This window comes from Bremia lactucae, linkage group LG3 (assembly GCF_004359215.1).
Source record: "Bremia lactucae strain SF5 linkage group LG3, whole genome shotgun sequence".
NCBI classification, from domain to species: domain Eukaryota; phylum Oomycota; class Peronosporomycetes; order Peronosporales; family Peronosporaceae; genus Bremia; species Bremia lactucae.
In genome coordinates, this window is record NC_090612.1 from 5,312,486 (window position 1) to 5,325,932 (window position 13,447).

The window sequence follows — 13,447 nt, forward strand, 5'->3', positions numbered from 1 at the left end:
AAAAGAACTGGCACGAGCTTTGGGCGCAAAATACTAAAAATGGTTGGTCGGGGTTAAAAATTGACGTCCCACAAGCTGGGACAAGGATTAGAAAAGAAAGCCTTTTTTAGATGCTTGCATGATGCTTCAGGGAATACATCCCTGAATTCTATCAAATCCTCGTATAGAGGATTTCCCTCGGGTGACTCCCAAGATCGAGTCTTTCAAAGATTTTTTTAGTTACGCAATTAAAAGAAATGCTTGCAGCTTTTATAAATTCATGTTGAAGCCCTTACACTGCCACCACCCTCATCGATCGTGGGTAACTGATACACCAGATAGCGTCGCGTTATGGTTTTAAGACATAACGCCATCTTCTTTGAAACCACTTACCAAATTCATTAGCATGGAGTTGAAGGTAAATGCCATTTAACGTGTAGGCAAATATATATATACGAGAGCCAGAAACATCGTAGCTCATTAGAAATCTAAGAAAAAAGCAAGTCATCAAAATTCGGGGCACACTAACTCGCAATTGTTTCAATGAAATCAAGGCAAACAACATTTTCCTGCAACTACAGATCGGCCATGTCATCCGGTCGTTCATTCGGATTCACTAAACCAGGCACTGCAAGCTTCGCTGCCAACTCTTGTTTTTCTTGCAATTGAGTCCGCGCGAGATTTTCTTCCAAAAAGAGCTCGGCATTGTCTTCACCTGCAAACTCCTTGATATTCACAAGAAAGTCCCGCAAATGTTTTTTAAACGACGCCAAATCTCTCGACATATCAAAGCAGCCGACAACAAACTCCACCACCTGCGCACGCGACAAGTTTGGAAACGACGAACCAATCAAGTTGGCCACATAATCCTTCAAAAAAGCCTAGATGCCACCAAACAATACGTCACAAAACACACCATTTGAAAATTCTTACCGTATCAACGTACCGAGTTCGTCTGGCCAACAGGAATGACACCAGTGGTCGGTGCGGATTCCCACAAAGGCACTGTCACGAGATTAGTCTCTACGATCGAAAACATGTGACGCAAGATCGCAGCGTGCAGCTTAAAGCCAAATTTGTGCAAACGATCGGTCAAAACAGCCAAAATGTCCTGGAGAAGCAACAGATAAAACGAGCGATAGAACCCAGCTGCAATCTGTGGATTCTCTTGAATATTCAACAGCAAAGCAAAGAGCGTCGCAAGGCCCTAGATTACCAATCACAGCATTATTGTTAGCATAAAGTAATAGCTATCAATTAATGAGAGATCGCACCGTGTCGGCAACATTACGCTCCGTGTGCTTGAATGCCCAAATGATCGAATCCACCACGAGCTTCTGGTGTTCTTGTGGGATACTAAACAGCGCTTCAAAGCAAAAGTCGTTCACAGCTTGCAATAGTCGGAAAAAATTCACGCGATGTTCTGGAAAATCTTCAAAATTCTTGGTAATCATTTGAAGCGTGCATTCAAACACAGCTTCAAGAATCATAGGCACAGTCGGAGCAATGATGTGCTTTAGCTTATTAATACTCGTAGCTAGCAAACTTAGCACCTCGGCTTCTTTTGCCGATGGTATCGTATTTTGATAATCCGCGAGAACTGTTGTCAATAGTTTTGGCAAAAAGTGCGTCGCGACGAATTGCCGCGATGAGTCGTCCCCGGCTGCATGCTCCACAAAGGCATCCATAAGACGCAAACTCTCCTTCTTGGCGCTCCGTAATGAACGCACTTCGGACGTTTTGACGGCAATTTCTCCTCCTTGCTCGACCATTACAGCAATGCGCTGCGTATACGCCACGTACACATTCAACATGTCTTGAAAAATATACCCCATTTGCGAATTAAACCCATTCGGTCCAATTGCTTTGCATACTTTCACGTTAGTTCGGATAATCTTGACAATTTCCTTGATTCCTCGACTATCATAGAGAATGAGAACATCCTGTGCAGCTTGGGACATGATTGATTTCCACGCTTCGTTTGGAAGGCTCATCAAACGACCTAGGAGCACTTCCTTCCGGCCTGCATCATTCTCCGCCGCAAGCATCGAAGCCACGGCTTCGTAAAACGTATGAACTTGATGTGTCTCCAAGTCAGATACAATGCGCGGAAGCTCTTCCAGTAGCTCTTCGACAAATGGACGCGCCTCCTCATTTTGCAACACTACAAATTTACGACGGCACTTTTGCGAGATTTTTAGAAACGTGTCACATGCCATGTCTTGGACACCAGGGTGGAGCTCGTGCATGAACTCAAACAGTTTATTAACGACCGTACGAAGGAATTTCCAATGCGCTCGCAAGAATCGCGGGTACTGGCCAACAACGTACATGATATTCGACGCAACAACTGCCTTGTTGTCCTTGCCACGCTTCATTTCACACAGTCCGAGTAAATCCTTAATGACTGTCACCAAGAAGCGCTTTTCATTCTCTTCGCTCATGGCTCCCGAGATCGATCCAATGGCCCAGCATAGCGTGTTGAGATTGTTCCACGACCATTCCGTGCCTTCGACTTGTGCTGTCAGTTTTTCCAACATGATTGTCTCGGTATCGTCATAATTCAAGTGCGTCAAATAGACCAACGTCTCGTGCATGGTTTTGTACTGCGACAGTGCCTCCGTGTCTTTTGTCGTCTCACGTACAATTTCACCATTCTCGTCCTCGACAATCAATACTTCCGATGGTTTAACCATTTTCGAAATCATTACGTGACGCACTCGATTCATAACCGGAGCTACGAGCTGGCGGCGGCTACGCAACTGATTTGGAAAACCGGCCAATGGATTCATTTGATTCTGATCCACAGTGTACAAGTCCCGCGTGAAAAAGTGCCAATAATCCAAACAGATTTTAAAAATGCCATCGTCATCGACCTCAGCAATGCAAACAAGGTACGTGAAGCCCGCCAAAAGAGCTTGGTGCGCTTCGTCCCCTGGAACGGCAATTGGCCGTTCAAGGACTTGGATATGGTATCGAAAGAGACTCGTGAAAAAGAGACTCAAGCGCTGCACAAAGATCTCGTCTTGTTCCCAAAACGGCGTGAGCGAGGACCCTGGGGGAAGAATCTTACCCACTTCGTTCAATACGCCCATGTACATTTGAATGTAAATACTGCTGTACTGCTCTGGAACATCTCGAAGCTGCGCAATTTCACTTAAACAACTAATGGTATCGTTTCGAAACACGTTTGTGGCGAGAAATTTCGTCACGAGGATTTGAATTAAGTCCGTCTCAAAGATAAAACCAAATGGAATCCAGCTCAAAAATCGTAGCAGCGTTTGTAGAGTAATTTGGAGCAATGGAACGTGTGTCGACTTGTTCAGGACAAACTCACATAGCTACAGAGCAAGACAATACTCGATTAAATAAAACGACTAGTAATTGCAATAAACCGTGCAGTTGTACCTGAAAAATCTGGGTGAATTCATGATTAAGACTCTCCTTGAGCGTTTTCGTCTTTTGTTCCGTCAATTGGTCCTTGGAAAAGTCAAAAACCTCTTCGCTCAACAGTTTAAGAATCGTCATATTGTTTTCACACATGATTTCCGAAGTTTTACTTGAATTGACAATATCCGTGATAAACGATGGCCAATTCTGTGGCCACTCGTGCTTTAGCACTTGAACAAGCACAAGATCCATTTTGTTTACAAACAGGCGTTGACTATGCAGTGTCGACTCATTGGACGACATCTGTACCAAATCAACATTAGTCAATATTCAAAACGCACTAAAAAGGATAACCCCGTAACCATACCATTAAAAGCTTGCTAACAATATAACTCTTTATACCCTCGCGCTGATCCTTTGGCAAAATTTTCCAGCGGTATCGAATGGCATCTTCCAAGATCTGACCCACATATTGTCAATATCCAATTCTTTTCGTCTCGAGTTTTGGCTACTTTGCGCACCTGAAGACCAAAAAATTTGGTCTGTATGCTACTTGATTGCTCTAGAATGTCCGACGCACGCGTCCACGAGTCTTGATGCTCTTGCAGGGCCACCATAATTTGATTGGCTACACGCTGATGGGGACTCTTGGGGTCGTTCATGCAGAGCACGACTTGGTCCAGGGCTGCCACATCGAAAGGCTGGGAGAAATTCAATAGCTTTTGACCTACGGCTTCCATCGTAGGTAAATTAATCGGATTGCTATCGAAGCAGAAGCCAACACATCCGCGTCAAGACCATAGAACGTGAGAATTCTTTTTTCTTCATTTTCGTACCTAGTTTTCAATTAATTTGATGCAATCTTCGAAGTGTTGAAGACCTAGACGCCACTTCCTTACGCACACACGTAGACACTAGTAGCAATTGATGTAAAAGTCGTTTGCGAGGCGTCAAGGCCGAAAGGGGGGGCTACCAAACGTTCAGAATTGTCAGCTTTGGAACTGGAATCTTGCAAGCGGAAGCGTCACGATTGGTTGATAAGAAGAATAGTAGTGGATATGATTGAACAAAAAGAAGCCGCATTGAAATGGATGGCAACAGCAGAGATCAGGTGACCACACCAACCCCGGCTAATGTGATCAAGCCAATCTTCCTTCAAAGCCGTTTCCTCTCACCGCCAGTCCGCGCTTGTCGCGTTTCTCTCGTTCTTCTTGCATTAGCGCTGCCATTTGGAGTCGCACGGCTGCTAGTGACACATCATTGTAGAGATAAATCAGCAAAGTATTGATTTGCGCAAGAATTTTGTATTAATTCGACAAAGTGGTGGCAACATCTTAGAATATGGAAACCTTGCCTTCCACGCGCATAGACGGCATTTCAGTATCCATGAATCATCAGCACGAGGATAATTATAGAACGCAACATAGTGTCAATGAATACTATAGTCAGGAAAAAGCTGAGACCGACGAGGTGCCGCAACAAGAGCCCGCTGTTTTGACAAATATAGCGACATCCTTAAGCAACCGAGCAGCTGAGTCAAGACGCATACGATTCTGGCGCACTGAAAACCGCCAGCAAATAATAGACTGTACACGAAATTGTTGCGTTAGGAGCTTGAGTATGCAGCAGCAGCCTCTTGACGGTAAGTATCAGTACATAGTGCTGAAGAAACAACAAAATTAACGTATTTTAAAGGCAATTTGGCGCAAGACTTTGAGAGTGAGGCTGCTGAAAGTCGTACATTAATCGCACAGACCGCCGAGCTGTGGTCGGTAGTAGATCAAGCAGAGCATCACAATAGACTTGAATCTCTATGGTATCCAGCCCAACGGACATCCGCAGCGAGTAGTGAAGACGAAAGTAGCACAGTAAGTGAAGACGCAAGTGAAAACGACGAAGAGCAAGAGAATGGCATCGATTTCGTCCATGGAAGCTCACAATGTGATCTCCAAGACGAAAGTTTGATCGATTCTTATAGGTCCTCAATTGATGACTTTCAAGAAATAAATCATGCACAGATTAATCGAGAAATTGATGAAATTGATGCGCTTAATGCGTCGAATCGAGCGATTAATGCCTCAAAAGGTCGAGTAATACAGAAAGCTATGCTGATCCACTTAGTTCGACTGGGATTCCAGGAAAATTTGGCGCGTACGGCGTTAGAAGCGGGAGTCCGGCAAATTGCGCACTATGACGCCGATTGTGAATTAGCTTATGTGGATATCTTTATGTCCTTGGTAAAAACAGTGTGTGACGCGCACGTGGATGTGGCGACGGATAGTCTGTGGAGAAATAAAGAGGAAGAAACGTACGAGGAGGAGTGCCAGTTGCTTTTGCCTTTTAAGTGGCCAGTGTTTGACATGGCGCAGTTTGAGCTTAACAACGCCCGTCCAGGCACATGTTTTAATAGCGTCTGCGTGCTGACAAACTTGCCAAAAGTGGCATTGGATCGAACGGATGAGCTGGTGGAAGTGTTGTCGTGTCAGTTGTTTTGTATGGTAGGAGATCCCATTCAAGTCGTTGTGCCATCCGCTAGAACGTCAGGACGTACGAAAGGCCATGCTTTTCTTGAATTTGATGATCCTAAATTGGCTAAGAAATGTGCCGAAGCTATTGATGGACTTACGTGGGGAAGAGGGCCCTTTGGTCAAATTCGAGGAAATTTATTTCGTCAATATCAAGCTAAATCTTTTGGAGAATATGCGCAGCAGAACTTTTTGTGTGAGGCACGTATTGACCAAGCGTGCGCGTCGAGTTCGATCGTAGAGATTTCCAGGTCTGAAGATGAAGACTTTTCACTGCTTCAAAATCGTTTGGAGCGCTATCGGCCTCATTTAATAGGAAACGATTGTGCGGTTGATCAAAACGTCTTTTGTGATAGTGATGATGATAGCAACGCTTCTGGTGATTACGTCGATAGTCGTCCGCATGAGTGCGTGCAATTTAGTATGTCACCACTACTAGATCAATCCTCTGGTAGCGTAGAGCAAGAGCAAGTGTTGCTCGATGAAGTTGATAATTGGCCCATTGAAGCTGTAAGTAACGGTAAAGGCTTGATACAAAGATTAACCGAAAGAGGTGACGATAGTTATGAGAACGATAGTGATTGGGAGCTGCAGACTTCTAAGGAAGACATGCAAATAGACCAGTCAAATTTTCAGCAACTCCCGAAAATTGAGTCAAGGGGCGCTATTTCACATAATGAAGCGCAAGCGACTCCGTCAACTACAGCGTCAATTGCGTCAGCTGCCGCGCGTGAAGCCCTGGTGGGCTGCGGTATGATTGAGCAATCTTGGGAAGTCCAGGACGACTACGAAGACCGAGACAAACCGTGGCGACGATACTGCGAGGACGTGATAGCTGGCAATCGTGTGTTGCACGATCAAATGACGTTTACGCGCCGTCGCATTGTTCAGTTGAGTCGTTTGAACCAAAATCTGAATTTACTTGTCGATAGTGTCGAGCGAGATCGCGATGGGCTGCTGATGGAGAATGAACTGTTGCAGACGCAACTACACGGCTATGCGGACCACGACCAGCACCACGACTCACTCATGCAAGAGCTGATGACATTGCGTAAATGTCTTGACAAGGAGCCTGCAACTACTGTCGTTAAAAAGAGTCGGGCAGGTGCAAACGACATGCATGCTTCGTTATATGGCATTCAGTCATCACTTTCCTTAGTGACAGGTACAGCGCTCAACCGATGTACGATGGAGGAGCTGAAAGATTGGGAACAGGTGCTGGAAACGACATTGAGTTACGTTCGATCGGTGAAAGAAGACAAGGCGTTGGAAATGCAAAAGAGACTGGATCGCCAGGTCGAAGAGCAAAACGAATTGAAGCTCTGTGTCATTTGTCTCGCCGATGAAAAGACGATTTTGTGCTTACCGTGCCGTCATTTGTGTTTGTGCAAAGGCTGCTCTCGGCACGAAGAAGTAGTTACGTGCCCCATTTGCCGTCTTGAAATTCAAGAAATGCTCGCTGTGTACTCGTAATCGATGAAAGCGACATATATTTGAGATGAGGTCGCTTTGCGATGTTTTTGCTGGATATGCAAGATGCCTACTAGGTGTTGGCATATAAAGGAACATGTGGTGTCACTAAGGTAGAGCAACAAAAGTATGGTCAGTATATCAAGGCTGCAATGGCTGAGGCGGCAGCATAAGTCTAATATTAATACTGGTTGGTATCTACTTTAAAAATCTATTGACAGTGCGAAACAAGCCTGCATAACTTTTTTATAGAAGCTGTATTGATATTTGTTTAAATAAATCTGTTCAAGATCAAAAATTGCAAAGTACACGACTTACATGTGCTCGCACGTTCCAGCGACCTTGGAAGTTTGTCTGCAAATGCGAGTGCGTAGAATTTTCTGATCATCACACTGAGAATGCCACTAAATGTTTGATTGTGCCCACCAAATTATATTGATCCAACTACATTTTAAGTTTTTTGCGATCCTCGGATTTATAATCCTGTTTGCCCCAATTTCTCTCAATTTACCCTTCAGTATGTAAAAAATTGAGCAATTAAAGCACCCTTTGTTACGCATCCAATTTTTTTACCGAAGTTTTAAGATTGAATTGGGTCCGGTGGCAAACTATCAAGCAAGATATTTATCCCTTCTGCAGCTAAATAAAATTGTGTTATTGAAGCTTTTGCCTTTTGTTTTTGCATTCGCATCAATCGCTATGGTAACGGTGCAGCTATAAACGCTGATAACTATACATGCATCACCTGATCATTTCATACGGTGATAGTCTGTCACTCTGCACACGACCATGGGCGATATCAAGATCGAGGTTTGCTGCGATACGGCGCCCCGTGCAGCTGAAGTATGTTTTATTCCATTTGTTATCGAATGACATCCATTAATGCGTTGGATGCAGAACTTTATGGCCCTTTGTGCAAGCGGCGCGTATGATTGCACAACATTCCACCGGTTAGCTTAATGATTGCATGCAACATGTGCCACAAATAATTTGCTTTTGGTACAATAGTAATATGAAGGGGTTCATGGTGCAAGGAGGGGACCCCACGGGGACTGGCAAAGGCGGTGAAAGTATATGGGGCGGGGCTTTTGACGATGAATTTCATCCACAAAATAGAGTGCGTCAAGGCTTACAATTTATATTCGAGAAATTACACACATAGAGTGACTGCTATGACCCTATGACCCCGTAGCACAATTGTCGAGGCATCGTGTCGATGGCGAACAGTGGCCCCAACACCAATAAGCAGCAATTTTTTATAACGTACGCAAAGCAGCCGCATTTAAACAATGTGTACACAGTCTTTGGCAAGTAAGTAAAAATAATATTTGTTTTGTGAATTTGCGAGTGCAAATATAGGTCAATTGTACTAAAACAATTACTATTTCTTGAAAAGGGTCATTGACGGCATAGAGACATTAGACGCCATTGAGAAGGCGCCCGTAGACGCCAAAAGCCGACCAGTGAAAGAAATAGTTATCAAATCTGTCACTATCCATGCGAATCCCATCGCCGACATGTGAGGACTGACTAATGTTCCAAAAAAGGCTCATTCTTTTGACTGAAACGCGTCATATAAAGCGTGATGTCATCTGGCTTCTTCGTCTTCATCTCTGCCATTGCTTTTAGCTGCATTAGCGAGTAGTGATGCTTCCGCGACGGTCGGCGAAGCATTAAGTGGCGATCCAACGTCTCTTTTCCTTTATGCCGATTAAATAACTCGAGCGAAATAGCCCTATGATCAACGCCACTAGTATCGACATCGCCTTCAAGAGCAAGTTTAGTCTCTTGTAACGTCCGTTCACGGTACTCCACGACAGCCGCAGTTGCGAACGGAAACAGCTGTTCAGTGGCCTCCTCGGTCGCCATCATTTTCGACATGTTCAGGAGTTTCTGACATACACTCTGCAGCCCGCGTTCATCCAATTCACACGATGCAACTGTGGCTAATAGATCATCCTTGTACACATTATCGCCCAACCCATCTGAAAACGTGAGGCAAATATCCCCCGATTGCAATGCAAACCCCTGGACGACATAATCTTTGGCCAGAATTTGTTCCTTTAAATTCACAACCGTCGGTACGTTAAATTCCCGTAAAACTGCGAGTGTCTCGTACACAATTTTGCCCTGCCGCACCACCACACACTTGGAGTCTCCTAGAGAGAATGTCAGTAATTTGCCAGTCCAGCGGCTAAAGTATGACACGACTAGTGTAGTGGCTAATCTCGAGTTGCGATACTGAAAACAATTGATTCTTGCCATCTTAATCGCGTCGACAATTGCATGTTCAAACGCGAGTTGACCTATCGGTTCAGTATTGCGGCTCGTGAGCTCTTGGAGTGCAGTTTGCACACACCGCACGACCTCAGCCGACAAAATCGCAGACGACACGGGCGTTGCATCAATTGCATTTAAAGAGTTCCGACTAAACGGGGACGAGACGCCATCGGCAACAATATGAAAGTACGAAGACGCCACGCCAGCGTCTTCGCCGTGGTACTCAAACGAGGCCTGTGCGTGTTGCCAACACCTGTGCTCTTCCCACCGAAATCGATGTTTCGCCACGGGTGAAGACCTGCCCATACCATTTGCTTTCATGGCATTCGGGAGTCTCCATCCACTGATTGGACTCGTCTTCTTACAAATGTTTTCCGACTGCGACCGGAACGACGCCATTTTCTCAGTCGTTCGCGTTCGAACCGAGAAGAAAGCGCTCGCGAGCGCCTTGGTCGAAGACGCCCGTGGCCGCGGCAAAAGCTCGCTTAAGGACATGGCACGACGCTTGTAAGCTGAAAAAGGAGATGCCTCTACGGGAACGGGTTCGGACGGAGCCATACGCCACCCAAAATCCCTGTTCTCCTTCTCGGAGCAATGAGACGGCACCAGGACGTGCATAGACGACAGCGCTGGCCGTGGCGGCAGCGTGTGCGGCATGGCGGAGTCGGTTTATGTGGGCGGATAAGCGACGCTTTGGGGTATAATTTTTCGCTGGCTTTGTTTCGTGCGGATCAGTGCAATGATGGCAATCACCGAACGGCAAAAATGCAAGTAATAATAGCTGGAACTAAAAGGTAGCGGTTTTTTCGCGAACCCTATACATGTATATATACTTTCTTGGAGAGTTTCAGTGCCTGACCCTGACCAAATGCTGTACCATCCAGCGATTTTTGTGATAAATCACTGGTTTGCCCAGCTGCCGGATCTGAGCCACATCTGCGCCCAGTTGCTGTGTTGTAGCCGCAGAGGGGCATGTAAGATTTGGGGCAATCTACCATATTGCACCTTGACTTCGCTGCCTTTTCTTATAACGCTCCTCTTGCGAGATCTGTTGTATTGTTCTGCATCGAATGTTAAAGTAGTTGTAGAGGACATGAGGAACTATTTGAACATTCGGTGTGTACCTCGGTAAAGTCCTACGTCATTATAGAGATTTTTCTCATCGTCACTATTGACATCGTGTTTTACAGCAGACAAATTGAAAGTTTATACATGATCGAGCTTACAAAATAGTGGTTCAGCGTTCTGTCGACTATGAATACAGACTTTAGAATTGATAATTTTGGTGGAGATGTGGTAATGACATAAAAGACTGCTCGTTATTTATTGAGGCTTTGGCTAAATTTAAGTTTATATTAGGGGCAATGAAATCATATGTAAAGATTAAACCGTATGCACGATATTTGAAAAGCCAACATGTTTTTTTAATAATATTAGCGTCACGACGAGTACAAAAACTTAAGTGTATACTTAATTCACATGCAGGTTTTGCTTTCGCTGGTCATACGACTGAAGCCAACCTTCATCACGATTACACGTATTATATGGCAAGCTTATTTGTGTATATCAAATGAAGCCTATATCACGGCATCGACAAAGAACTTTATAAAGAATGCATGGAAGTTAATGGAAGCAATTTTATATTTTTTATTCTATTCAGATTCTACAGATTCTATTAATTTGACCTCGTTTGTAACGGGATAAATTCGTTACAAAACTATTAAAAATCATTTTAGTAGAATAATAAAGAAGAATTAATGAAGGCCACTTGTAACGGGGCACTACGACTTGTACTGCTTCAGTACAAGTCCACTTCACACTGCTTCAGTTGTGAGTGTGCCTTACGTTAGGTGACGTACACTGTACGTGCAGAGGAAGACTTCTCTTAAGACAAGTTAACTTAAGAGGGTAAAATGAAAACTGTATTAATATAGTTAAGTGTCTCTTTATCTATCTTTGTAAATGCTGACTTAACTATAACCTAATACTAAACATGTAAATGAATTCTTATCTCTATCTTATCTTGTAAATCTCTTTGATTACTTCTACAGCTAATTAGTCTGCGGAATAAATAGACATAATGGCCTATACCTATTTATGGATAAGAATTCAGGATATTACTATATAAAGTAATATCCTCCAAATATTATCTACCTTTTAGATAATATATTTATTAACAACCTTTAAGTGTTAATTTCATGTAACGATACACCCCGTTACACAGAAGCTGTATTAATTGTAAGGTCGGTCGAGTCTTGCTAAACGCTAAGACTTAACCTGCAAATGTGGTTTCTGTGGTCTTCAAAACCAAATTCCGTCCACGTTTTATCAGACCGATTTACGGACGTGGCCAAGAAGGGCCTAGCTACGCTAAACCTAGCGCTAGCTGTGCACACATCTATTGATTAACGTTGGCTTGCTTAAGCCGTATCTAGATCCGTCCACGTGGATATATAGGTGCTTGCCCTGTCAGACGGCTGGCCGTAGATTGCTACATCCTCATCAGCTGACGCAATTAACGAGGTTGTTGATACTTTAACGTCAAAGGACGATAATGAGTATTGTCAAGGAGGCTCTGACTTTGAGCAACGCGGAGAAGTTTCAACCTAGTGCCTTTAAACGAAAGACCTCAAGTATATTTCGCCCCCCTCCTGCACTGTTCGACAAAAAAGAAACTTTTAAGCTCTACTTGAGAATTTTCTAACGTAACAGTTTATCGTGAAGGGGCTCGAGTACCCCCCGTTTAAAAATCTTGAGAGAAAGAGGTACCGCTTCGGCAAGATTGCTATTACGCCGCTGACAATTTGAGCGCCACGCTCGGGGTTAACTTGCGTCGAAGGTGTGATAACGGATCGCTCCTTGGCCATATATGACTTGGATTTGCGGTTGCACGTGCAACCTAGGCATAGAGTGATGGCTAGTACTCGCCTAGTATTGGGGCCAATACGCGGCGCATAGTTGACTTTAGCTTTCAATTACGCAAAATTAATTCGAAGTTTTAGCTTAAGACGAACGCCAGCCGCGTTGCCATTGCCTCGAAGAAACCGTATGTCTTTGAAGCGTCGGGTCTGATGAATTCATCGAACGAACGTGCTCTCGGTCCATGTTCCGTATTGTTTAAATTTAACAGCCGACTGGAACATCCCTCATCGAGGTTATCGAAACATCAAGTGTTTAATCACGCTGACGTCTCAGATATTGATGTAGCGTAATCATCTATAAATAGAGGTACCTTTTTATGGATGGCGTCGCGTGAAGCGAATTTCTCCGGCGTTCCCGCCAATGGACGAGATATCCACGTTGCCGAATTTCGGCTCGGAGGCATTATTCCAGACTTACTAGTGTGAATATATATACTTGGTCAGCTTTGCAGGTGCAATGGCCTTAGACCGGCGACGAGTTCTTACCTCCTTAAAAATTCTTGATCTTGTTTCGTCGAGCAAATTTGTTTGATGTTGGGTACTTGGCCCAGTGTCATGCATTATGCAGTTATAATATTGCGACACCACTTTCTGGGAACGGATTTGTTGCCCGACGAGATTCGTCTTCACGCTTAAGTGTTATAAGTTCTTTTTACTCACCATTTTTCTCAGAATGAGTGTAGCTATAGGCGGGCACGTCGTTATGCGGCCACGCTCTACTTAGACACACACCAAAGCACAGCGAGGAAGCGGTTTAACCAGCTTCTCTTGCGTGCAGTGAGGTAGTTGTGGTGCGCGCGTTAGTGACCTCACCCAACGCACTAAGTACTTTAGTTAAGTGTCGTCACGGGAGCGGTAATCCGGCTCCTCGTGCGCACTTAC

At 44.4% G+C, this 13,447-nt stretch overlaps 4 protein-coding genes across 4 annotated transcripts; 2 read left to right on the top strand and 2 right to left on the bottom strand.

Annotated features, from left to right (window-relative positions):
- Positions 1-554: 554 nt before the first annotated feature.
- On the bottom strand, positions 555-4,319 carry CCR75_004373 (uncharacterized protein; the record flags this gene model as incomplete). The annotated part of the gene is made up of 7 exons (XM_067962459.1): positions 4,206-4,319; positions 3,891-4,131; positions 3,737-3,829; positions 3,388-3,672; positions 1,254-3,320; positions 926-1,186; positions 555-848 (listed from the first exon to the last, which is right to left on the bottom strand). Exons 2-7 carry the CDS (start codon positions 4,107-4,109, stop codon positions 555-557), a joined length of 3,219 nt encoding a protein of 1,072 aa, XP_067817538.1. The 5' UTR covers positions 4,110-4,131; positions 4,206-4,319.
- A 391-nt stretch (positions 4,320-4,710) lies between these two features.
- Positions 4,711-7,367, top strand: CCR75_004374 (uncharacterized protein; the record flags this gene model as incomplete). Its single annotated transcript, XM_067962460.1, has 2 exons — positions 4,711-5,011; positions 5,065-7,367. The coding sequence occupies 2 exons, from the start codon at positions 4,711-4,713 to the stop codon at positions 7,365-7,367; spliced, it is 2,604 nt and encodes an 867-aa protein (XP_067817533.1).
- Positions 7,368-8,088: 721 nt separating this feature from the next.
- CCR75_004375 (uncharacterized protein) lies at positions 8,089-8,887 on the top strand (the record flags this gene model as incomplete). The annotated part of the gene is made up of 5 exons (XM_067962461.1): positions 8,089-8,207; positions 8,262-8,314; positions 8,373-8,481; positions 8,557-8,675; positions 8,761-8,887. Exons 1-5 carry the CDS (start codon positions 8,154-8,156, stop codon positions 8,885-8,887), a joined length of 462 nt encoding a protein of 153 aa, XP_067817532.1. The 5' UTR covers positions 8,089-8,153.
- A 7-nt stretch (positions 8,888-8,894) lies between these two features.
- CCR75_004376 (uncharacterized protein) lies at positions 8,895-10,301 on the bottom strand (the record flags this gene model as incomplete). Its single annotated transcript, XM_067962462.1, has 1 exon — positions 8,895-10,301. The coding sequence occupies one exon, from the start codon at positions 10,299-10,301 to the stop codon at positions 8,895-8,897; it is 1,407 nt and encodes a 468-aa protein (XP_067817535.1).
- Between the last annotated feature and the right edge of the window lie 3,146 nt (positions 10,302-13,447).